Source organism: Myotis nattereri (assembly GCF_964212035.1).
Source record: "Myotis nattereri genome assembly, chromosome: 2".
Lineage (NCBI taxonomy): Eukaryota > Metazoa > Chordata > Mammalia > Chiroptera > Vespertilionidae > Myotis > Myotis nattereri.
The window spans coordinates 131,362,801-131,387,129 of NC_138076.1; the positions used below are offsets into that span (position 1 = coordinate 131,362,801).

Here is a 24,329-nt window from a genome sequence, read left to right on the forward strand (position 1 = left end):
AGTATTCACACATATCCTAAAAAGACTTTCTGCATCACTTGGAGTATGCTCTTTTTTCTGCAAGACCAGTTAACTTCCAGATTTTCTGGATCTTATCCTCAACACAGAACCACTAGAAACATGAACTCTTCTTAGTTATTTCTTCAATATACTATAGCATCTTAAGGTAGCTGGGATTCTTGTTGTTCATATAAATTCAAAGTATCAAGAACAGAACCATAGATATTAACAGATAGTAATTTGAAAAAATTTGGAATTCATTATGCAAATCTATTTTGAAATGTTAGCTAACTTTAGATCACCTTAGAGATTTGCACATTAATACAGTTTTTATTCATTAAGTCAACCATATATACTTTAATTACATTTAATCTAAAACCTAATTGTTGGATGTTTCATAATCACCAAATTAATAGGAGGCATTAGCAGTTTTAAAAAGCCCTCAATATATGTTCACAAAAATGATAATCGAAAATCAGTTTCAAATCTGTATTTAACTGCTTTTCCCCCAAGCATGTCTGTATTCCTCTGCTATTAATTAAAATCCTGTCTTCTAATAACTAACTACTCTTCCATGATGTGTTCTCAGACATGATTTTCATTAGTTTGCACTCGAGTTTCTTTTGTGCTATTATTTTTTGCGTGCTCCTTACATCGATTTTGATGTAATTAGTGAAGTTTATTAAGTTAACTGAAAATGTTGCATCTAGTACATTTTTTAAATTTGGGGAGGGGGTGGTTTAGTACCCCTTTGACAACATTTTGGAAGCTGCAAATAATCTCTGGATATTACCACTTAACCCTCAAAATTTCGTGTGCATTGTTACTGCTTTATGCTCTTAAATAAATGTGTGCAATATTTTTTCTTCTTTCATTCTTAGAAAATTCTTGCTCATCTTCCTAGTATTGTGAATTTAATATTTGTTAAAGTTTGTGTGAACTGTTGTCTTCACTGCTTATATATAGTTTGTCCATTTAAATATTGTTTAGAGAATATGAAAAAGGCCATTTTATGCATTACATTTGTATTTACATTTGTAAGAATTAGAACAGCAGCAGTCTTGACAAGAGTATTATTTCCAAAGTAGTAGTTTTAGTTTAATTTGGAAGTATTTCATTCACTCAGAAAGCTAATGAACATTTCATCACTGATCAACTAAGCAAATGGTAATAAATGAATCATCAGGGATAATCTGCTAGAAGTTTATCTATCCAAGGAAATGGTCTAGTCTAGACACAGGTACTAGAAAAAATAAAACAATTTTTCGAAGTACATGAATTTTGATTAGGTAAAACTAAAGTTTACCTTTCCCTTTAGTTCTTTCATTCATTAATTTGTTTCTTGACACATTCTTTCATCAAATCTAGGTTGTTAATTGTCATATATTTTATATATCTCTAAAAAAATTTAGTGTTAGCAGTTTTAATTGTAAGATAATTTAAGAGTATAATTAAATTACATCCTAATTTCAGAGGTATTAATAAATTGTAAGAATATGTGCATCGCAGAATTGCTGGAATATTGTATTTATAAGGTATGTTATGTGGCAGGTACTTTTTTTAGGCTCTGAGCACACATTCATTAATAAAACAAAAATTCCCATCTTATTTTTGCATGGGGGAGACAAAATCACAAGACAACTAAATGAAATGTGCAGTGTGATAGTGATATGTACTTTAGAGAAAAATGAGTGGAGAAGGAAAATCAGATATATTGAGATTGTCAATATTAGATTGCTAGAAAGTCTGGAAGAGCAACTTAAGACATTTCTTAAAAACCATAACAAAAATGACATATAACACATCACGCTTTTTGTGCCAGATTGGTTGTTAGCACTTACAAATATTAACTCATTTTTTTCAGCCAAAGAACCCACAACACCAAAAGGTTACATGACTTTATCTAAAGTTTCACATTTCATACGACCAGAGCAGGGATTCAAGCTACAGGGAGCATGCTTTTAACTGTTCTGGTGTACTTTCTGTTATAAAAGTTCAGCTCATACACCTTACGAAAGAGTTAATATTGAGAAAGAGGTACCTGTGTTCTTTCCTCTCAACAAGTATCTTCTTTTTCTTATTTTGTAAATATGATTTTATTGATTTCAGAGAGAGGAAAAGAGAGATAGAAACATCAATGATGAGAGAGAATCATTGATCAGCTGCCTCCTTCACGCCCCCTACTAGGGATCAAGCCCACAACCTGGGCATGTGCCCTAACCAGGAATCGAACGATGATCTCCTGGTTCATGGGTTGATACTCAACCACTGAGCTACACTGTCCGGGCTCAGCAAGTACTTTCTGGCGGCAGGAATCACATGATGGAAAAAAATAAGTTTCTGTTTATCAGTCAGTCTTTAAAATACAAACGCCCTATTCAGGAAGTTGTATTTGTGTGCTCCGTCATTTGGCATGCTATTTGTTGCTCGCTTTCTAGGAGGGTAGACCTTTAACTTAATTTGATTTGATGCCTACTGAATGCATCCTGAACAGTAGGAAGTGTTTTGAACCAGATGTGATTTTCAAATTAAAAACTTCGCAGTGGTTCTGATTAGCCATCTTTATTCTTAAAAGAATTAGAACTATACATTTCAAGGTTCACAGGAATTGAGACTTGTAACTTCATATTTTTAGTTTTTTCTATGAGAGTAAGCACCTATTTTGTCCTCAGAATCCAAGGGTGTACTTTTATGCCAAAATAACTTGCTAATAACATCCTAAATGCATGAAGTTACCATTACAGTTTTTGTTTTGTCTCATTGTTTTCTGACATTATTTTCTTATTCCTATTCTAAATCATATTTCTTGATCCTTTTAATTTTACACTAGCTTTTGGTATCTTTTCCATTTTAATGTGTTCCTGTTATCCATATTATATTTTATATTGAATGATAGACTAGACTCTCAAATGATAAGATTTCTAGAATGCATATCTCTGGCCCTGGTATCATTTCATCATTCAGTTGTACTGCAATAAACAAAGGGTAAAAATGAATTTATAAAAATTCAAGACAGGTACTTAGGAGAATTCTGTAAGAGGCATGGCTTCATGGATTTGTGAAGAGCAAAAAAGCAAATGAGATACTAAGCTTTTAAAATGGTAGCTGCTAAAATTAGGTAGAAGAGAAAAAAGCAAAGGAAATAAGAAAAGGAAACAGTGGTAGAAAGAAACAGAGGTATGTGGTAGGAAGCAGAGTAGTGTCAACAGCAGTTGTCCCTTGCTGACCAATGTTTCCATAATGTTTCAAATGGTGGTTTATATTTGCACTCATAGAAGTTAGGCTGTTAGTATTGGTGTTTGACCACATCTTCATGTTGGAATACAATAAAACTAACATTCGTCCGTGAAAAATCTATTGGAACTCTCAAAAAAATCATCCCTTTGCCCAGAATAAGTCATTATTGACCTATTGGCTGCTACAAGAATGCTCTGATGTCTGTACTTGGTTATACAGATTGGCACAGCCTTGCAGGCATTCAGCAAGCATTTGCATGGCTCTGGTATGCCAGCCATGGTGCTTTCATATGTGTATAGAGTTACTAACAAGGGTTTTTATGTTGATGATTCTGCATGACCTTGTCCTAGAAATTTTTTGCTGCTATAATAGAAATAGAGAATTATACATTTAATACCTGCTCTGGTCACTAGTTTTCATTGCTTATAAATCTCTTCAAGATAGTTATAACACTGACTACTCCTCTAACTTTGTAGCGTACGTATTATTTTATAGAATTGTACCTGAAGAGTCTGAAACAGCATAGTTTTAGGGGTTTTTTAAAATTTTGTTTTCTAAGTATAATGGACCGATTTCCTTCTCAAAATATTCTGTTCTGGCTTTCATAGCATTATATTCTTAGGGTTTTCTTTCTTCCTATCTGGGCAAGTCTCATCAGCTCCTATGCTTCTCTTTAGACGTTGACAGGGCCTTGGGTTCTGTTCATCTACACACATTTCTCTTCACCTGCACCCTCTCCCTGGGTGATGCCATCCACTCCTAAGACTTCACATGTCATCTGCTGCTGATTCCCACATCTGTAGCCGTCATCTAAGTTTTTCACCCGAGCTTCAAGGCTAAAAGCTTGATTCATTTTAGAAATCTTTACTTAATCAACCTTTCCCTTCTGAAAGCATCCTTTTCTTTTTCCCCTTTCCAGTGAAGCTGTTATCCATCTTGTGAGGTGGCCCCTTGACCTTGACAGGAATCTTTCACCCACTCTTACTTCTGTCAACAAGACTTGAAAATTCTAAGTCCTAAGTCTTCACTCAAGGGTGTCTGCTTCTCTGCATCCCCACTACCCTGTTTGAGGCCACTGTCTTCTCTTGTGGTGACTCAGGTAACAGCATTAACTGGTGTCTTTTCTGTCTCCTTCATGCTGCTTTTCACTTCCCTGCTTACAGCTGGCCGTGGTTTCACATTGCCCTTAGAATGAAATTCAAACTTCTCACTTCGGTTAGCAAACCTCTGTGGGATCTACTCCTACTTACCTCTCTAACCTTACCTCTTCTTTCCAACTCTGTCTTCTCTGCTCCTCGGTGTTTGGGCATAGTGAAGTCTTCAGTTTTCTTAACTACTGTTGTGCCAAGGTCACTCTTGTTTCTGGGTCTCATACATATTATTACTGTACTAATCTCTTCACCTACAACACTTTACCTCATCCTTCCTACAACTGCTTATCTCTAAATTATTCTTAAGATTTCAAGTTAGGTATCTTGGAATTCCCTTACCCTCACCTCCTAAATTTTGGGTTCCAGTTCCCTTTGTGTGCTCCTAAAACATCCTCAGCACTTCCATCCTAACATTCAACACACTGAGTTGTGATTAACTGGTTGCTCGTCAGTCTGTCCTACAAAACTGAGTTTCTTGAGGGCAGGTGCTCGAGAAAGACGTCCTGTCTGACTCATTTTCCTGTGCTTAGTGCCTATCACAGTGCCTGGCTTGCAGTAGGTCGGCATTTGGGAACAGATGTGTAAGTTTGACATTAGACCAGTAATTCTGAAATTTTGAGTGAGGTTGGTCTCCTTGTCTTTTGAAATTGGTGATATGATAGGAGTAATAGTCTGTTTCCCAAGAAGAAGGAACATTAAAAAATATTGTTGCATGCTCTCTAGGTCTGTATGTTTTCCTGTGGCCCTCACTTAGAGAAGTCAGAGCAGCTGCTGCCACCATCACTGTCACACCACACACAGACACATGCACACATACAAATAGGACCTAATTGCAAGTACAGAATTTGATAAGACTATAGTGTGTACTGTGTATTAGCCATGATTTTCAGTTCAGCCTCCCTGCTTACTACATTCCAGTAGTCTCCCCTCTTCATTTCCTAAATTGAGACATGTTTTTATTAGTCCCGGCAGTTGGGATGCTTCATTTTCTTGTAAAACATTACCCTGTTGATACAATTTGCATTTTATTCCATATTATGCCCTTTTCAAATATATAACAATACTCTTAAGCCATTATCTATTTATAGAATACATACAGGCTTTTTATTTATACTTCCCACATGGTGAATCCAGAACCGAAAAGCATATCATTCTGAGGCTACTTTTGTTGTTGTTATTTGTTTGTGAAGTGAACTGGGCCATAAGGAGATCAATGCAATGCCTGCCCTTGGCCTCATTGCCACTAACACCACAATCAACTGAGCCAACAGGACTAGGCAGAGGATTTCTCACTATGTTTATTCGTAAGTGGTCCTAAATGATTTTATATTATATCTACTCTAGTTTTATAACTCAGACCAGGTAGGTCTCATTACCAGTTCCACCAGCTTAGCTAAATCTCTTCCCCACAAAGTTTGCTTTCTCTCTCCTCACAGTGGCAGCCTCTTCCTGCACCTATACTAGACTAACACCCATGCCCTGGATCCTGTTCCCTCTTGCTTCTTTAAAGGCTTTACTTGAGCACTAGTCTGTGTCTCCTGTAACATCAGTGTCTCTACATTATTATTTCCATGGTAAATAACTTGCCTTAATATCTATCACTCATCTTTTAAAAAGCAAAATGGGGTTGTATTTACCCAGTTTAATTCACCTTCACTGCTTTATTTCTCCCCATTGCATCATACTCCTGGAAAAAAGTTATCGATACTCATTGTTTCCACTTACTCATTTTCATCCTCTGTCAGTTCTTTCTTATCAGACTTTCTTTACATACCACTCCACTGGAATATTCCTTATCAAAGTCACCAGTCTCTCTCTCTAGTGAAAGCCAGTTGTCTGTTCTCTACCTTCATCTTACTCAACCTTTGTAACACCATTGATACAGTCAGCTATATTATCTTTGACTTTTAAAAAACTCTTCTTTCCTAGACTTTCTACTATTGCATGAACCTGTTTATGAGTCATATACCCTTCCCCACCCTTCTCTTTCTTCTTAGTTGTTTTTAGCTTCTCTTTCCCTATCTGATCACCAAATGTTGCATTGTTCAAAGGTTCTTGCCTCAGCCCTGCTCTCTTCTTGTCTACTTCGTCTAGCTTTCCAGAAGCTCTTATTGGGCCCGTGGCCCAAGAATCATCTGTATATTGATGACTTTGACTCAGATCTCTCCCTGAGTTCCGAATACAGATAGACTTCTTCGCTTGTATGTTTAATGGGCATCTCATGTGTAAACCTGTAAAACAGAACCATTAACTCCTGCCTCCCTATTTCCAACCAATTCTGCAGTTTCCCAAGCCTGCTCTTTCTTGGTAAATGTCTCTACCATCTATCCACCTAAATGCGTGGACCACCCAAAAAATAAATCTAGATGACATCTTTATTCTTTCTCTCATCCATACCCTGTCCTCAGCAAATTTTATCTGATCTTCTTGCAAGACACCTGGCAGATCTAGTCAGTTTGCCCCACCTCTAAAACCCAGGTGCACCATCATCTCTTACTTTGTACCCAACAGCTTCTCAACTGGCCTTTTTCTTCTGCTCTTGTGATTTCCATTGCACTTAGAATAAATCTGCAGTGTTCATGTTCTAACTTCCCCTTTTCTTAACTCTGTTACCCGATCATTTATGATACACATACTGCGTACCTTTTCCTTTGGTTCTTCAAAATAACCTTATGTTACACTAACAAATGCGAATGCCCTCTCTCCACCCCCAAGGAAGTTAAGTGACTTGCACAGGATTTCAGTAGATGGACTGGAATGTAGGTCTTCTAATTCCTGAGCCAGACCGCTTGATTGGTGTAGTGGCCCAGGTGTGTGCTTGTATGAGTGGTGATAGAAGAATTATAATAACTTTGAAGACCAGCTGCGTTAGGGCAGATTCCCTCTAGGGCAAATTTTTAAGCTGTCTTTAGCTCTATGGTTGTTCTTTTCAGCATTAACATAAAATATTGCCAATGTAAATTTTTGATGAATTATTTTTATAGTTACAGTGGTGTTATTTAAAACTACCTGTGTTGTATATGTAATTAATGGTGAGCTCTGTTAGGTGTGAGCTAAACTGGTAGAACATTGCAATATCTTCAAACAAATTTCTTAAAAAACATTGAAGACTAACAGGAGGAGAAATAGCAGTCTTTTATTTTTTTGTGCTAGTAAGGGCATTGATATATAAAGCATACTTACCCACTATCTAATAATCTTTCATAAAAGAAAGGACATTAATTTGAAAAGCAGCAAGCACATAATCTCGGAACAGCATCTCAAAGTATATTTCTTTAAAACAAAACAAAAAAAAACTTTTGTGGAAAACCTTACTGCATTGATTTTTCCTGTCATCCAATGAACCAGGGATCATTGTTAACAGTGTGCAGCCAGGTGTGATTAGGCATCACTGCTCTAGTCTGAAGAAACAGTGTGGATTCTGAATTATAATTTGCAAGTTTCTTCTCATAATGCCTTTCCACCTAATAACAATTGCTGCAATCCTTCACTGCCTTTCTTTCCACTGACACTGCCTCAAAGCCTAGAGCTGTGTGGAAGCTGTCCGTTGATGACTTTTGTCATCAGAAATCTAACATGCTTTCTGAGCTGCCCAGCATGGACTAACTTTGTTAGAGCTGCTAATGAAAACATGCTCTGGCATAGTTGTGGTACCTTTAACAAAGTAAATAATCACTTTAAAATCTATATGTTTATTTCTCATTGTGTATTCTAACAATATACTTGCTTTGTTCTCTCTCTTGTACTTCCCACCTGCCTCTGCATTGAGATTAAAAGCTAAACCACTTAAAACCCAGAGCCTTCTAGTAATCTGTTTTCCTGTCCTCCTCCTTTCATGTTCTCTTAGAATGTGTTCTTGCCCTGCTCCCCAAAACAGTTGAAATTAATTACAAATTTAAATTTGTGGTGATAAATTAAAAGTCATATCACCCTGGTATCTCTGCCCCCTTCTTTGATATTCTTAAACCGACTAAGGAAAACTGTTGTTTGCCACTGCTGTGTGTTCATACCCTCACAGTAATGTGTGTACATACTTTGCATGAGCAAATTTGGATATATTTAGGTTTGACAGGATCAACAGGTTAAATCAGAGGAGAACTTGTTTGATAGGATGAAAAATTGTTGTTCACCCAACTCTCTCTTAATCTATCCCTCATAACTTTCTAATTCCACACACTAGGCATAATACTATGTTCCTTACAGTGACAGTAAGTGCACTCAGTCAATATTTCTTCAATTGGAAATAAATCCTAAGTAGAACTTGAAATAAAGGGCATTCTAAGTCTCCTGTTTTTTGGGACTTGCAAATCTTTTATCAGTCCAAGTGTTAACAGACATTTTGGTAAGAGAAGTGCTAGAGCTTGTGATAGATTGGCTTTTCATTGTTCTTCAGTAAATATAAATGAAAATCAAAGGTGTTCACTGATTAAGTTAACCAAGATGCAGTAAGTAAAGCAAAATAAATATCTTTATATAGTTCTCCATTTGGGGAGGGAAAACATCATCAGTAAAGATCATGGAAATGTTTAATGCCAATATAAAAATGATCTGTGTCATATCAGTTCTGGCCTCTAGCAGTCTACGAGGTGGAATGAAATAGTATAAAAATAAGCAGTTTGGAAAAGTAAAAATCGTTAATTTTGAGTTACTTAAAATGCAATTTTAAAGCACTGCACATGTTTGCATTTAAATTCTGAACATGACTAATGCACAAAAATAAACCATTCTGATAGAGCCTTATGAATCAGAATCTAAAGTGTAAAGAATGACTGTTTTCAATAAAATATTTTCATTTGTAAATACTAAAACTGTTCACTGAAATCTTGTTTCTTTTTATTAGGTTTAAGTGGAAACCCTGTAGATATAGAAAGAAGAGAAACAGTGTTTGGAAAGAACTTTATACCTCCTAAAAAGCCAAAAACCTTTCTTCAGTTAGTATGGGAAGCATTACAAGATGTCACTTTAATTATATTAGAAATTGCAGCCATAGTATCACTGGGCCTTTCTTTTTATCATCCTCCAGAAGGGGACAATGCACGTAAGTAAATTGGGTTGGAAAAAAAAGAGTTTGATATGTGATGCTAATTTAAGCTCATTAGCTTACCTAATACATAATAATAATAGCAGACCAGCATTTATTGACTGTTTGCTATGTACCAGACACCATTCTAACAGTGCCCAGTGCCTTTAGTAGTTCTTGAAATATATTACCTCAGATAATTTTCACAACCCTATGACATAATAACGTCACCTCCATTTTACAGTGAGACAGGTTAAATATATGATATGGCCTGTACCATCACTGTTTTCAAGTTTTTTAGAGCACTATTGTAAAATAATTTTTTATTTGGATTTTTTTAAATCTCCTGGGAAATCATTATGAAAGCAAAATTCTGTTCTCTTCTTCAATCCACTACTTTTGAAGTTCTTAAAATGTGTTGTTCTTTTCATAATTTGGGTAATTTCCTTGCCACTCAAGAAATGTTTATACTACAAAGTATCCTGATTAGTGAAAAATACACTGGAATGGTAGATCTACCTCAACTTATAGCTACAAATGGTTTTGTTTTTCTCCCACCTTTCTATGGCCTTCATTTCTCTTTTAAATTTCTTCTCCATTTAAAACATGTATTTTAAAATGGGTATTTCTGACAGTATATTCTACACCTGCTAGCAAATCTAGCTTGGGTTTTGGCAGTATATTTAAATAGCTATAATGTGAACCAATAGTATTTTATATATCTGAAAAGCGTTTTACCAAAATATTTTTTATTTGTGAAAGATTCATTCTTGTGCCTTTCAAGTTATGAAGACTTGAATGTGTATTTGCTAACTCTAAAAGTTGACTTAGGTAATCATTTAAAGTAATTTCTTCAAAGGTATGCTTATAGCTCCTGTGAAAACTTTTTTTTTTCCTTTGAAGAAAGTTGGTCACAGAATAATACTATTTATCTGAGATCAGGGTTTCTCAGCAGCAACATATGACATTTTGCACTGAACATTTTTTGTTGCCATGTTAATTAGACCACTTCCCAAGAGAATGCAATCAAACAGGTGTCCAGACATTGTCCAGTATCCCAAAGGGGGCGAAATGGCCTGTGGTTGACAATAATTGATGTAGCTAAGAAAGGATTTAGGCAATATTCTTGTCAGTACTAAGTCACATTATTTCAAAAACTTTTTATTTTAAAGACGTGTTTATTAAATAATGCAATAAAATAATACATATTTTGCGATGGGAGTATTAGGAGGGATATGAAAATTTAGAGGAAGTAGCACTCACTGAAAATCCCACTTCTTAGAGATTACTGCCATACCATTTTGATATATTTATCCTGTCATATTTTAAAAATGTTTTTGTGTAGATGTGTCTGTGTGTGTTCATATATGTGTGCGTTGAGTTGGTAGGTGTGAGGATGTGTAAATGTATGTCTTCTTATCTGAAAAGGAAGGTCATATCATGTTTAGCAACATATAGCAAAAATCATTAGTGTTCAGTTTGCACAACTGTCATTATAGAGTACTGGGAATTAGTATGATACAATTGAGTGAGTTAGCAGATTATTAAAAACTTATGAGAGGGAGTACTGGGAAGGTAATGGGGGGATGAGGACACATATGTAATACCTTAATCAATAAAGAAATTATAAAAAAATCTTTTTCTAACATTTTTTTCCCCAAGACTATAAGAAAACTAAAGAAAAATATTTTTGCCTGGCTGGTGTGGCTCAGTGGTTGAGCGTCAATCCATGAACCAAGAGGTCACTGGTTCAGTTCCTAGTCAGGCCTCCATCCCAGTAGGGGCATGCAGGAGGCAGCCAATCGATGATGTTTCTCACTCATTGATGTTTCTATCCCTCTTACTTCCTCTCTAAAAATCAATAATATATATTTTTTTTAAAAAAGTAAAGTATTTTCAACAGGACTGGTTTTGTTACTAATAAGGTCAAGGCAAATCTTCATGGAATTGGGACTGCTTCATTTGCAGACCTTTCCCAAATTTGCTTAAGGAGATACTGGTATTAGATCCAACTGGGAAGATGATCTAGAGTTGTCAGTGTCATAAGGCCCTTTAAAGAGACTCAGAATCTATTAGAAGGTGTTAATAAAACATATAAAGTTATATTTGCTCCATGCTGAGAAGCTGTTTAGTGTTTGTACTTTATTCTTTTTAACATTTATTAATGTACTTCATGTATCTTTTATCATGTTGTGTTTTAGCACTAAGTCTCGTAGTACTTTGCTTAAAAGGAAATCCATTAATCGCAAATCTACAGTCATAGAAATCTGAATAGTCAAAATTTCTTACTGATACAGTTTGGTGTAAAAAGAAGCACTATAAACCATATCATAAAGAAATCTTTAGTCACCAGTGTATATACTACCAGTAGTTCTCCAAATCTTTGGTCTCAGGACCCCTTTACGCTCCAAAAAGTATTGAGGACCCCAAAGAGCTTTGATTATGTGAGTTATATCTGTAGATATTTACTGTATTCTGAATTAAAATTGAGAAATTTAAAAATATTTCGCAATGCACTTTAAAATAATTAAATATTGTTTAAATAAATAATTATAATTACTATGTTTAATTGTTATTAATGAAGCTGTGAAATCATGAAAAGAATAGTGGTTTTTTTTATTTTATCTCTTTACTGTCTGGCTTAATTGAAGATAACTGGATTCTCTTCTGCTTCTTTATTCATTTTATTGTATTAGCACATATAATGCAGTCTTTGAAAAATTCCACTACACATTCATGAAATATGAGACAAATTTTTGTGTGAATATTCACATTATCCTTTTGGTCTTATTCTAGCCTCTGTCTTCTCTCCCTGCGTCTGTCCCACATAATTCCCAGGTTAATCTTTATTCAACATCCTCTTCTGTCCATGCTCACTATTCTGGAATATGCTTTAATTATTTCTAGTGTCATTCGTTTATTCATTCTTTTCTTCTGAATCATCTTTTTCCTGTTTGCCTGTCCTAAGAGAACTATTGACTTTCAGAGATTTCAGCTCAACCCTCAATTAAGAAAGAACTTATATAGGAACACAGAAGAGCATATGCCTTCATGAGAATTTATAAATAACCAAAGTAAGCTTTCAAGAAACCATACGTATCTTTACTAATTTTCTGTTTTACTATTTCAGTATTTTTCAAAATGCTGGTCACGAGCCACTGAATTGATTTTAGACTCACAAATAAATTACAGCCCAAAGTCCAAGAAGCACTGTTATGTTATTCTTTCTTCACCATTATTGACTCTACAGTTTTGAGTTTTTGAGTTTTTTCCCCTCTATATCTTTTTTTGAACTCTTTTCTTCCATAGAGCCTTTGTATTTTCTTTAATCTGTCCCTGGAATGCTGCTCCCTTCAAGCTATGTGATTAATTTTTGTTTATCATTTGGCTCCTCACTCAAATGTCATGGAGACTTCAGAGGGGCCTTTCCTGTTCATCCAGGCGTAATTAGCCGTCTTTCTTCATTTGTAAGCATGTCACCATGTTTTATTTTCTTCGTGGCACTTACAATATCTGATGTTAATTATTTGTGTTTTGTTATCTGAATTCTTCATATTTCTTTCACACCTACCAATATGAGTATGGTTTCTGTGAGCAGAGGAAGCTTGTATGTCTTATTCACAGCTGTATCCCTAGCTCCCAAAATGGTATCTGGCACCTAGAGTAGGTGCTCAAATAGTTGAATCAATAAGTAGCACTTTTCTTAACTTTTCATGTTATAAAAGCCAATATTTGATCATACTCCAGTAAAATTAATATAGTAAATATATTCTTGGGTAGCACATAATACTTGTCTTGCCTACCACATGTAATTATAAATATCATTTACCGTTGATAGAGTGTGCAGGATGTCTCAGTCACTGCTCTACCTACTTTCAGATGTCCTCTCATTGAATTTTCACCACAACACTAGGCTAATGGTGGTATCCTAATTGGACAGATGAAGAAACCAGGTCTCAGAAATAAGTAACTTGCCTTAAGGTTGGGATTTAAATTTTTCCAGTCCTTACTCTTAAGTAGTGCCCTAGAGTGCCTCCCTGTCCTGAGGTTGAGAACCTTCAGAGGCAGGGAACTTGACATTGACATAGTAAACATTTTTGTTATTACAGAGTGCTTTGAGTACAGTGAGATGTTTAGAGTTATGAGTAAAATTAACTAGGTATATAAAGCTCATAATTAACTTATTACATGCTATTACCATCAATTCAGAATCCTTTTTGATGAGCATTTTCTTTCTTTCCAAATAGTTTGTGGAGAAGTTTCTGTTGGAGAGGAAGAAGGTGAAGGTGAAACTGGTTGGATTGAAGGAGCTGCAATCCTCTTGTCAGTAGTATGTGTGGTACTGGTGACGGCTTTCAATGACTGGAGTAAGGAGAAGCAGTTTAGGGGTTTGCAGAGTCGAATTGAACAAGAACAGAAGTTCACAGTCATCAGGGGTGGTCAGGTCATTCAGATACCTGTAGCTGACATTATTGTTGGAGATATTGCTCAAGTGAAATATGGTAAGTAGAAGAGAGAATAGCTCTGACACTAGATGTACAATTATTATAATCATGTTCACAGTTTAGCATAGTATTGTTTTTTGTTTTAGGTGATCTTCTTCCAGCTGATGGCATACTTATTCAAGGCAATGATCTTAAAATTGATGAAAGCTCATTGACTGGTGAATCTGATCATGTTAGAAAGTCTTTAGATAAGGATCCCTTACTTTTATCAGGTATGAATTTCTTTTATAACTTTTAACTTTTTTCTCCCTCACAACTGTATACCATTGTCATCAAACACAGTTTCCCTAAAAGCCAATAATGTGAAGAGGATTATAGATTTTGTGCTGGCTTAATCTTCATAATCCTTAGTGATTTTTATGTTTTGTAAGTTATTGAAGACATTAGAGATCTTTGAATCCAAAGCTATATTTTACAAATGAGGTAACTGAGTCCAAAAAAAAATCAAGATGTTTGAGAGTCAGTATAAGCTAATTTTAGTCTAATGATAAAATTAAAATATGGCCTGTTGAAGTATAAAATTGAAGAATGTGTTTAAAGCAAATCAATGAATTGTCTATGATGGTCTACAAACGACTGTTGTTATTGCTTTGTGTGTGTTTTTCAGAACTGATAAAATCTTTAAAGCTTACCTAACCCCACTCCCGCATTAAATTACTGAGGACAAAGTCTGAAAAATAAACTATTTCTCAAAGAATATATGATTAATCTACAGTAGGTCCAGGAGTAGCACCACATCCACTAAGCAGGATTACATTTGCACATGGTTAAGACATGTCCTGAGAATAGGAAAAGGAAGGATTCGTATGGGTGAGAGTACTCTGTTTGAAAAAGGGAGGAGGTGGTTGTCTACTTGAGAGATTCTTATAACAGCCTGGCTGATAGCTTGACCTATGGTTAACTGGAAATGAAATGGGATGATGGGAATAATTATAAACAAGCTGCCTTCTAGTAATTGAATTATACTAGAGTTTGGAGGAAGTGAGTTGTCCATTTGTCTTTTATTATTTTCAGATGTTAATGAAATGGTAACACTTTATATATGTGGTGAGGAGATTCTTACTGATTGAACTATTCAAAAACTTGACAGCTATAATTTTTCAGTTATTCTCTGTGAATTTTGTATTTCAGTTGGTTGAACATGGTTTTACTGAAACAAAAGTCAAACCTGTGACAAGGGTCAGTCAGTTAAGTTAGATTCACAATTTTGGGGCACATACCTAAGTTTAATTATTACCTTTTTAAGATTTGAAAATATGTGCCAAAAAAGGATATTGCAGAACATCACACCACTAAAAATCAGAGTAATTAGCCCTGCCTGGTGTGGCTCAGTTGGTTGGGCATCATCCCATGCACCCGGAGGTTGCTAGTTCTATTCCTAGTCAAGGGCCCATGCCTGGGTTGCAGGCTTAATCCCGGGGCTGGGGGAAGCGGGGGAAGGAGTGTGCAAGAGACAGCTGATTGATCTGTCGCTCTTAAATCAATGTTGCGCTCCTTTTCCCTTCCTCTCTCTCTAAAAATCAATAAACTATCAAAAAAATCAGTTATTACATTTATGTACATTTATGAACACCATTATTAATAGGGTAAAAGTTTCAATTGTAATATAGACATCGTTTTGTTTGTTTTTTAAATCTTGTGTGCCTTCAATATTTTATACTAAGAACATTTGTACTCTATTTGGGTTTTTCTTTATATTGATATGCTTGTGTTTTATTCCAAATAGACAGAAATATTTTGGCTATATAATGATAATGTATTTACATACAGTGTATACTTATTTTACTTATTCTTTGCCATACTTCTAAGAAACGGTATTTAATGTTAAACAAATATAATCTTTCCAAAGGAGAGGAAAGCTGTGTAACCTACATTATCTTCATAGACCAGTGATGGCGAACCTATGACACGCGTGTCAGAGGTGACACGCAAACTCATTTTTTTGGTTGATTTTTCTTTGTTAAATGGCATTTAAATATATAAAATAAATATAAAAAATAAAAGTCTTTGTTTTACTATGGTTGCAAATATCAAAAAATTTCTGTATGTGACACGGCACCAGAGTTAAGTTAGGGTTTTTCAAAATGCTGACACGCCGAGCTTAAAAGGTTCGCCATCACTGCCATAGACTAACTGGGCCGTATTTGGTGAACTAAATTAGTCTCCTCTTGCCCTTTTGCCATTTTTACTCATGGACTTTTATGTACATCTAGCTTATTTACCTAGTGCTTAACTCTTCAGGTTGAAATCCTTTAACTGAACTTTGGTCCATTCCTGTTTTTACAGAAATTTCTGGTAAGTTTATGTAGACTCAGGTTCCTAACACACCAAATATACCAAGAAAACTCTATAAATTTTCCATGCTTAGGAAAAGATTGAAATAGCTTTGTAGAGTCCCTTATCGCAGTACGGGTGGGAAAGTTTTTCTGTATTTATTTCCCTATTCCAAAAATGTACTAAAAAACATGAAATGCATTTATTTTTAAATTTATTCTCATGATGCCATCTCTCACTGCTGTTCTTGGCTTCTTAAATTTAGATCTTTAAAAGCAGTTTTTAGTTAGCAATGGGGCTATGGCTAGAACAAAAACTGTTTATTTTGAGCACATTAATTGCAAACATATGATTACCTGTGGTAAGGAAGAACAAAACATAAAACATTGACATCATCTGAAAGCCAGAATTTTTAAAAGAAACAAACTGTCTTTTACACATAGTACCTGCCCAATAAATGTTGTTTTGCTGTCCTAAATGTCATTTATTGTTTCCCTTGCATTTTCACTGGCAAAGAAACTAATAATTAGTGAAACATTTAGAATATAGGTTGTTAAAGCAAGAAAATCAAAGGCCTAAAAAATTCTTATTGGATATTTTACTCCATAATTAATAGCTAAGTGTAAATTCTTAAGTACTGAAGTAAGCACATATGCCTTAAGATTTTACTAGAGGTCCGGTGCATGGATGGTGCACCGGTGGGGTCGCTTGGCCTGGCCTGTGCCCTCTCGCAATCCGGAACCCCTCAGGGGATGTCAGATTGTCAGTTTCAGCCCGATCCCCGCAGATCAGGCCGAGGGACTCCACCGGTGCACAAATCCGTGCACCGGGCCTCTGGTATGCATATAAGATCTTGGATTAATTTCTTCCCACCCTACTCTCCCTCCCTTCCCTCTGAGATTCATCAGTCTGTTCCATGTTTCCATACCTGTGTGTTGAGCGTTTGCCCCCTGGTGGTCAGTACACATCATAGCTACTGGTCAAATGGTGGAATCGTCGCTTAGGCTTTTATATATATATAGATTTAGCAAATAACCTTTGAGCATTGACTTGTTACATAAGATGGTGGTAGGTGCTGTAGACCCTGTCCTCCCAGTGGCTGTGAACTAGGAGATCAAATAAATAAGTGATAACTGAAGAAGACTTGAGTGTTTAAAAAAAGTGTTAAGTTTCAAAAGCTACTTAAAATTCACCAAAATATTAGTGATTGATAAAAGGTACAGTTGAACTGTAAACAAACTTATCAGCATTACATTGTAAGAAGATTATGTCCTCTGTCCTCTGACAGAGCAGGGTTGAATGTTTGCCTTGCCATTTAATAGTGGTGTAACCTTGGGCATGTTTCCAGGGAGTAAGAATAAACATGTCTGCCAACTCTGGACATTGTTGTGAGGGATGGTCTGAATTCAATCAGTATTCCCATGTCTGCTCCCTAGCTTTCTGTAATGGAATGTTATATTGAAGTAGTGGGTGAAAGGTTTGAAAGGTTGGTTGATCTCAAGGTGATCTTGCACTTAGTCCAGTGGGCAGTGTAGCCTCAGAAGTTTTTGAGCTATGAGAGGTTTAAGGCAAAACTCACATTTTGGAAAGATTAAAACATTCTAGGATGAACTATAAACATAGATTTAGGTACCTACGAGGCTGCTGTGGTAGTCTAGGCAGACTGGGATGAGGGGTCTGGGTTAGGTAGAGGTTGTGGGGTTGAGTGTGGGAAATGGGGCATTTGTTGCTGTGGGATCCCTTTGGTTATAAGCACATTTCTTTTTTGAACAATGCATTTCTCTGGTAAAGGTCCTGATGATGATGATGATGATAGAATTTTTTAAGTTGAGCATTTATTTTCAACAAATTCTATTCACTGTTCTGAGCACTTTGCATTTATAGGCGTGAGTCTCACTCTAGATCTGTTGTCATTTTTTGAGATGTTATAATTTGCCCAATGATAAATGAGTTGGTTGAGTTGTGTTAAACTCAGTTATGAGTGATTACAGAGTTAAACCCTTAAGCATAAGAATTTAGGTTTTATTTAATATTTTCTTTGAGTTCGTTTTATTAAATATTAAGGATATTAAAGACAATGTTACTAAAATTTGAAATTTGGTGATAGGAGGAAAAATCTATTTTTAATAAGTAAACAAGTTTTCTGTTGTAGGTACTCATGTAATGGAAGGCTCTGGAAGAATGGTAGTTACTGCTGTAGGTGTAAATTCTCAAACTGGAATTATTTTTACCTTACTTGGAGCTGGAGGTGAAGAGGAAGAGAAGAAAGATGAGAAGAAAAAGGAAAAGAAAAGTAAGAATGGCGATTTGCTATAAGAATTGGTATTTGAAAAAATGGCAACTAAATTTTAAGAACTGGTGTAAAACATACACTTCTTTAATGAAGTTTGATATGAAAAATTCTACAAAAAAGTTACAGTATTGCCCAATATTGTCCTGTAAAGTGGTAGAATTAGTGGAGGGAAAGTTTTTCTTTTAGGTTAAATAGTCCATGAAAGGCTTTTAGTGAATGCATCAGTCCCCATTACCATGGGGTAACTTCATCTTGAACCACTCCCATTGTCTTTATTCTGTTTATTCTCTAGTTTTAGACTCTCCCTGTCATCTGACCAGAAAATGAATTAAACTCTTGCTTCCCGTCTGCGTATTTTTTTCTGCTACTTTAGTAGTAGCCTTCTTTGCCAGCCTTATTACATTTTGGACTCATTGAGCTTTTAACCTTCAGTCTGTACTTATGTAGGTGTCAAAGGCTTTCCTTTGCCACCTACTATGTTTGTTGTGTAATATTCAGCTCGTCATTAGATATGAAGATCTTTATTTTGATCCATTGTATCTGCTATCCCTCCAGGTTATCTATCCAGCAAACTTGATAACCGTAGTTCACCTACTAGGATCTTACAAGAAACTCCATCATACATAGTGAGACAATTCAGAATCACTTAGTTGGACAGCATGATACTTTTTTTCTAAAAGTCCTCCCCACCCTGCTTTTGTGTCTTCTATATCGCAGTTTTCTTCCACTCGGGATCACTCCAGAGTTTTTTCACTTTAAACTGACAGCAGTTTACTGTGGTTTAACCACTTAGATTTATTTAATTTTACTTAAGAATAGTAATCCCATATTTCTCTCACACACATAAGTATTTTGAGATCTTGTAAAATAAATGTCGTGCTAATATCTTGGTGTGTTCTAACTACAGCAGTGTTTTAAATATTTAGGTGTTTTGTTCTTTAGGTTTTTGTCTTTAGCTGTGAAATCTTCATTTCAAACAAAAAAGTGTTTGAAAAGTTCTTGCTGCAAGTGAGGGTAGCAAGCTCCACATTCTAGGTTTTTCCTGTCCCTCACCACAGCCCTCCCGTCCGCCTCCTTTAGGTTTCTTAAGAGTGAAAGGCAATTTGAAAACCAGTAACAATGATACCATTTATTGAATGCTTTATATGCATTATCTCATACACTGTGCTGCATCCTAATTTAAAGGAGTCTAGTGAACAGGCCTTATTGAAAAATAAAGGGAAGTTGTGTCATGACTTTGTTCTCATTGCCTCCACAGTGTCTTTTCCAGTAAGCACCCTTTTTTATGTCTTACAAACCTGTTTTCCTTAATCCAGTCAAGGGTATTCCCAGGAATTAATATCTAATTCATTATCTACCATTTTTTGTTCTTGGGTTGTTTTTGTTGTTGTTATTTTTTAATAGAACGAGACACCATTTTTCATCTGTGGACTCCAGCCCTCCTCCAGTCACAGGCAGCCCAGAGCAGGGTAATCTGTCTCAGTTCCTTAGTCGTCTGGAATGTGGCTCTCTGGTCTCTCTCCAGCTTGAGGTCATTGAAAGTAGCTAGGTGTTCTCTTACTATCTCCTCATTTATCTTGAGCCTCTGTTCCATCTTGACCACATTTGTTCCACGTCTTCCAGTTTGAAGATAGTTCTCCTTGATAGAGAAGTTGGAAGAAAAATAGACGAAATGATTCTGCTTCTTCTCTGTCCTTTCTAATATTATCCTACCTACTTCCAAACACTAGACCCATTCCCTCCTTGATGACCTTATTGCTTCAGACATTCTCATCTTTCTCTTTTCTCCAAATCTAAGCCAATTATTATAATGAACTCAACTGATAGTACATTCATGTTCTAGTTTCACTTACTTGCCTCTGCTGTCTTTTATACAAGTAGTGTTTTTGTTCTTATTCCCATCAGAGCTCTCCTGCTTATTGTATTTCTATGACATTTCTCCCTCTCTCTCTACCCCTGTCCTTTTCTGCTTTCTTAGGAGTATATCTGTATTTAGTTGGAACACCTCTTATATTATATTTGGGTTTATTACAGCGTAAAAGAGTAAAGTCTTATGGAGAAATCAAACAAGTATAGATGCCCAAATTATTTTGGAGTATTATTCCCCTATGGTTAAGACCAGGGAGTAATTGACCAGTAGGTCATTACAAACTAGATGCTTCCTAATCTGTACAAACACACGTAGCACTGTGTAACAATGCTGTTATAGAAATGTGAACTACCTTTGCATAATTTAGCATGGCTGTATTCATTTCTTTTGGAAAGCTTTAATTCCCATTTTGTTCCTACAGATAAGAAACAAGATGGAGCTATTGAGAATCGCAACAAAGGTAAATTCAGGTGGATAAAAGTATAGTTAGCTTCTTTTCATTATCCAAAAATTTATCTAATGTGTACTATATTCATCCAAAAGTGTAAGATCCAGGTAGCAGGGAAAATCAGCAATATATGTTTACTTGGGTTAAGCTCTCTTCCTGTTAGTGCCCCAGTCATGCTGCCTTTGCAGTGTTAATAGATTTTAATTATGATTTGTGCTAGTAAGTGTAGAAAAATCCAGATGTATGTAACTTTCAACTTAAACATTTTGGGTAGTATAAATTGGTTACTATGTCACTACTAGCAAAAATGCATAAGAAACAAAACATATAACATTTTTGCATCTATTTAATAGTCTGTACACAGGTATTTCTCTGTGTGTAAGATGATACATAATCTGCATTATAGTAGAAATTATATAGAAGGGACTTGGGATGTTTGGAGTAAGTTTCATTACCTAATACAACTCAGGGGAAGATAAATGATTTGGTGTTTAGTTCTTAGTTTAAGGACCCTATATTTCTTCCTTTCTATGCCTCATTTGTTTTATGTATTACAACATTCTCAAGTCTGGTACACAGTTCCACAACCAAGTCTCACTGTTGTCTTATTTTTCTCTGAGTAAGACATACAACACGTGCACACACAAAGCTGAATGTTTAAATCTTTACTAGTTTCTAAAAGAAAACTCATTTTTATCAAAACTTGCTTCAAAATGTCAAGTTTTATGTGCCTTTAAAATGTAGTGAAATTACATTTGCTCTTAAATGCAGCAAAAGCCCAGGATGGTGCAGCCATGGAAATGCAGCCTTTGAAGAGTGAAGATGGTGGAGATGGTGATGAAAAAGACAAAAAGAAATCAAATTTGCCAAAAAAGGAAAAATCTGTTTTACAAGGGAAACTTACAAAGCTGGCTGTTCAGATTGGCAAAGCAGGTATGATACATAAAGGAAAGTAAGGTGTTTATTTTAAAATACACTAACTTCCTGCTTACAAATCATCTTTTGACATACTTAAGGCTGGAAAATCATTGCTTTGTGGCTGGAGGGGGAGTTAAAAATATTTTCAGTTTTATCCACAGTGTACCAGGTCTTCTGAGTTATTGATGATCCTCTTCATTGCTTAGAGGCTATTGTCTCCGCATTACATAGAGCCCACGTCCTCTGTCAGCTAGCTAATACGTGGGTAGATTAGTGTGTAAGTCTGCCAATTCACAAGCCCATGCTCTCATCTCTGAATTTTTGGGAACAATGGAGAAGGGCTAGCAGTGAGGTTATTTCATGCACATTACCCAACTATATTTTATTTAAAAGAAATTTTTATCACACATTTTGTTCATCTTTTTGCTATTTATGAAAAATTTAGGTGTTTTTCTAGAAGTTATAGTTTAGTTCATTAAATGGAGTAGTTCATCATTCTGCTGAGGCTAAAATTACTAAACTGTTGCCATCACTAGAAAACACATGTTGAGAGAACCACTCTATTAAAAAATAAAAAGCAAACAGAGCATGTCCTCCTGCGGTATCACCTTTGTGAATTGGTACATTTTATTAAATCAGGTAAATTGCATTATTTTATTACTTCCTAGGAATGTGTTAGGAAAAGTTATGTTTTTGCTTTTGTCCTCAAGAAGTTTATTATCTAATACAAATATATGCTTCTTTTAATAAATAAGGCAACTGATAATACTGACTCCATAGTGTTGGGGATAAGGGTAAATTTTGAGATAGTGATGGTTTTTAGTAAGCATTGACTTGGGCTATTAGACCCAGATATGTGGACTTACCTTATTTTTTAATATTCATTTAGATGGGGCTAAATAACCCAGGAAATAGAGAGGTTAATGATTCATACTACATGATTAACTCTTGTTTTTCTAAGTTAATGAAGTAATAAGGATAGACTAAAGATAATGATTCAGATAATTTTTTTAATTAAAAAGATAGGGTTGAATATTTAATTTCACGTCTTCTCATTCATCAGATTCTTATTGGATTGTCTTTCAGCAACAGGTAAGTTACCAGTATGTAAAGCACCAGCTTATGCTAAGTTTTTGGTATTTTCTTATCAGTGCCTATTATTTTGTCTCAGCTTCAGTAGAAGACCAAAGAGGATACAGTTAAGTCTAGGAAACAATCCTAAACAATTTCTCCCAGTTCTCCTAGGGACAAGACTACACTTGGAAGCAAAAATTAAATATGACAATGTCAAGGGCAAAAAAAGATGTTAACAATTTCCCAAAGAAATTAAAATAAGTATTACCAACCAAACCAGCTGTAATTCTTCCAGTGGCCAGTTTGTAACTGACAATGGATAGTGTCTGGAATATTTAAATAATTACATTTTTCTTTTCTTTGTATACTGAAAGGTTTGTTGATGTCTGCCATCACAGTTATCATTCTAGTGTTATATTTTGTAATTGATACATTCTGGGTTCAGAAGAGACAATGGCTTGCTGAGTGCACACCGATTTACATACAATATTTTGTGAAGTTCTTCATTATTGGAGTTACGGTTTTAGTGGTAGCTGTGCCAGAAGGTCTTCCACTTGCAGTCACTATCTCATTGGCTTACTCAGTCAAGGTAAGTAGAAATGGTTAAGGAGATGTACTAAGTTTAAAGTATCAGCTGGGGTGGAAATGCACGTCTGATTATTCTTGTTTTTCATTCTGAAAGGAAGAGAATTTCATAAATTTACACTTGTTTGCTTTAGAAATGCTGAAACCGGTTTGGCTCAGTGGATAGAGCGTCGGCCTGCGGACTAAAGAGTCCCAGGTTCGATTCCGGTCAGGGGCATGTACCTGGGTTGCAGGCATATCCCCAGTAGGAGATGTGCAGGAGGCAGCTGATCGATGTTTCTCTCTCATCAATGTTTCTAACTCTCTATCTCTCTCCCTTCCTCTCTGTAAAAAAATCAATTAAATATATTTTTAAAAAAAAGAAAGAAAGAAATGCTGTCATTGATTCCATCCTTTTCCCCCAGTTGAGGATCCCAGTACATAGAGACCTGTACATTCCTTGGAGCAGTGGTCGCCAACCTTCCGGACCTCACGGACCACTAGTGGTCCGCTACCTTGGCGACCGCTACCTTGGAGGACAGCCTTGCCACAAAACTAAGCACAACTCTGCTAGGCAGACTTGTAGCTTAATTTTCATTGTATAGTATTTATGTTGCCAAGTCATGTTCCCTCCTTTTTCTCATTTTTAAGATTAACAATGTCTTTTACTGTGGTATAAGAGCAAAGAAAGGGTTCACTCCAGTCCAACCTTCTAAAGCAAAGATGGGGAATGTCCACCCCAAGGGCTGTGAAATCATTTTGTCTGACCCTGCCAGGGCATTAGGGGTGAGTCAATTAAATGTTGACCAGATATAGCAGGCTAATTTTTAAGTTGATAATTTTGTTTGGCCCACGAATGGTGTTATAAGGTATCCAAATGGCTGTTGGCAGAAAAAGGTTCCCCACCTCTGTTCTAAAGCCTCCTTGTTTCCATTCTTCTACTCCCGTTACTTCATAGTCTAGCCTTCACTTGTT

The 24,329-nt window shown here is 35.7% G+C and overlaps 1 protein-coding gene across 4 annotated transcripts in view; it reads left to right on the plus strand.

The window, feature by feature from the left end:
- The window catches only part of ATP2B1 (ATPase plasma membrane Ca2+ transporting 1), a 135,292-nt gene that overhangs the window by 73,699 nt on the left and 37,264 nt on the right, over nucleotides 1–24,329 (plus strand). For 3 of the 4 annotated variants that reach the window (XM_081083317.1, XM_081083319.1, XM_081083318.1), the window contains exons 3-9: nucleotides 9,229–9,426; nucleotides 13,656–13,910; nucleotides 14,000–14,125; nucleotides 18,340–18,480; nucleotides 20,772–20,810; nucleotides 21,570–21,731; nucleotides 23,165–23,379. In XM_081083317.1, coding sequence (XP_080939443.1) covers nucleotides 9,229–9,426; nucleotides 13,656–13,910; nucleotides 14,000–14,125; nucleotides 18,340–18,480; nucleotides 20,772–20,810; nucleotides 21,570–21,731; nucleotides 23,165–23,379 — 1,136 coding nt within the window. The remainder of the gene's footprint in view (nucleotides 1–9,228; nucleotides 9,427–13,655; nucleotides 13,911–13,999; nucleotides 14,126–18,339; nucleotides 18,481–20,771; nucleotides 20,811–21,569; nucleotides 21,732–23,164; nucleotides 23,380–24,329) is intronic. The other variant, XM_081083320.1, reaches the window with a different exon arrangement.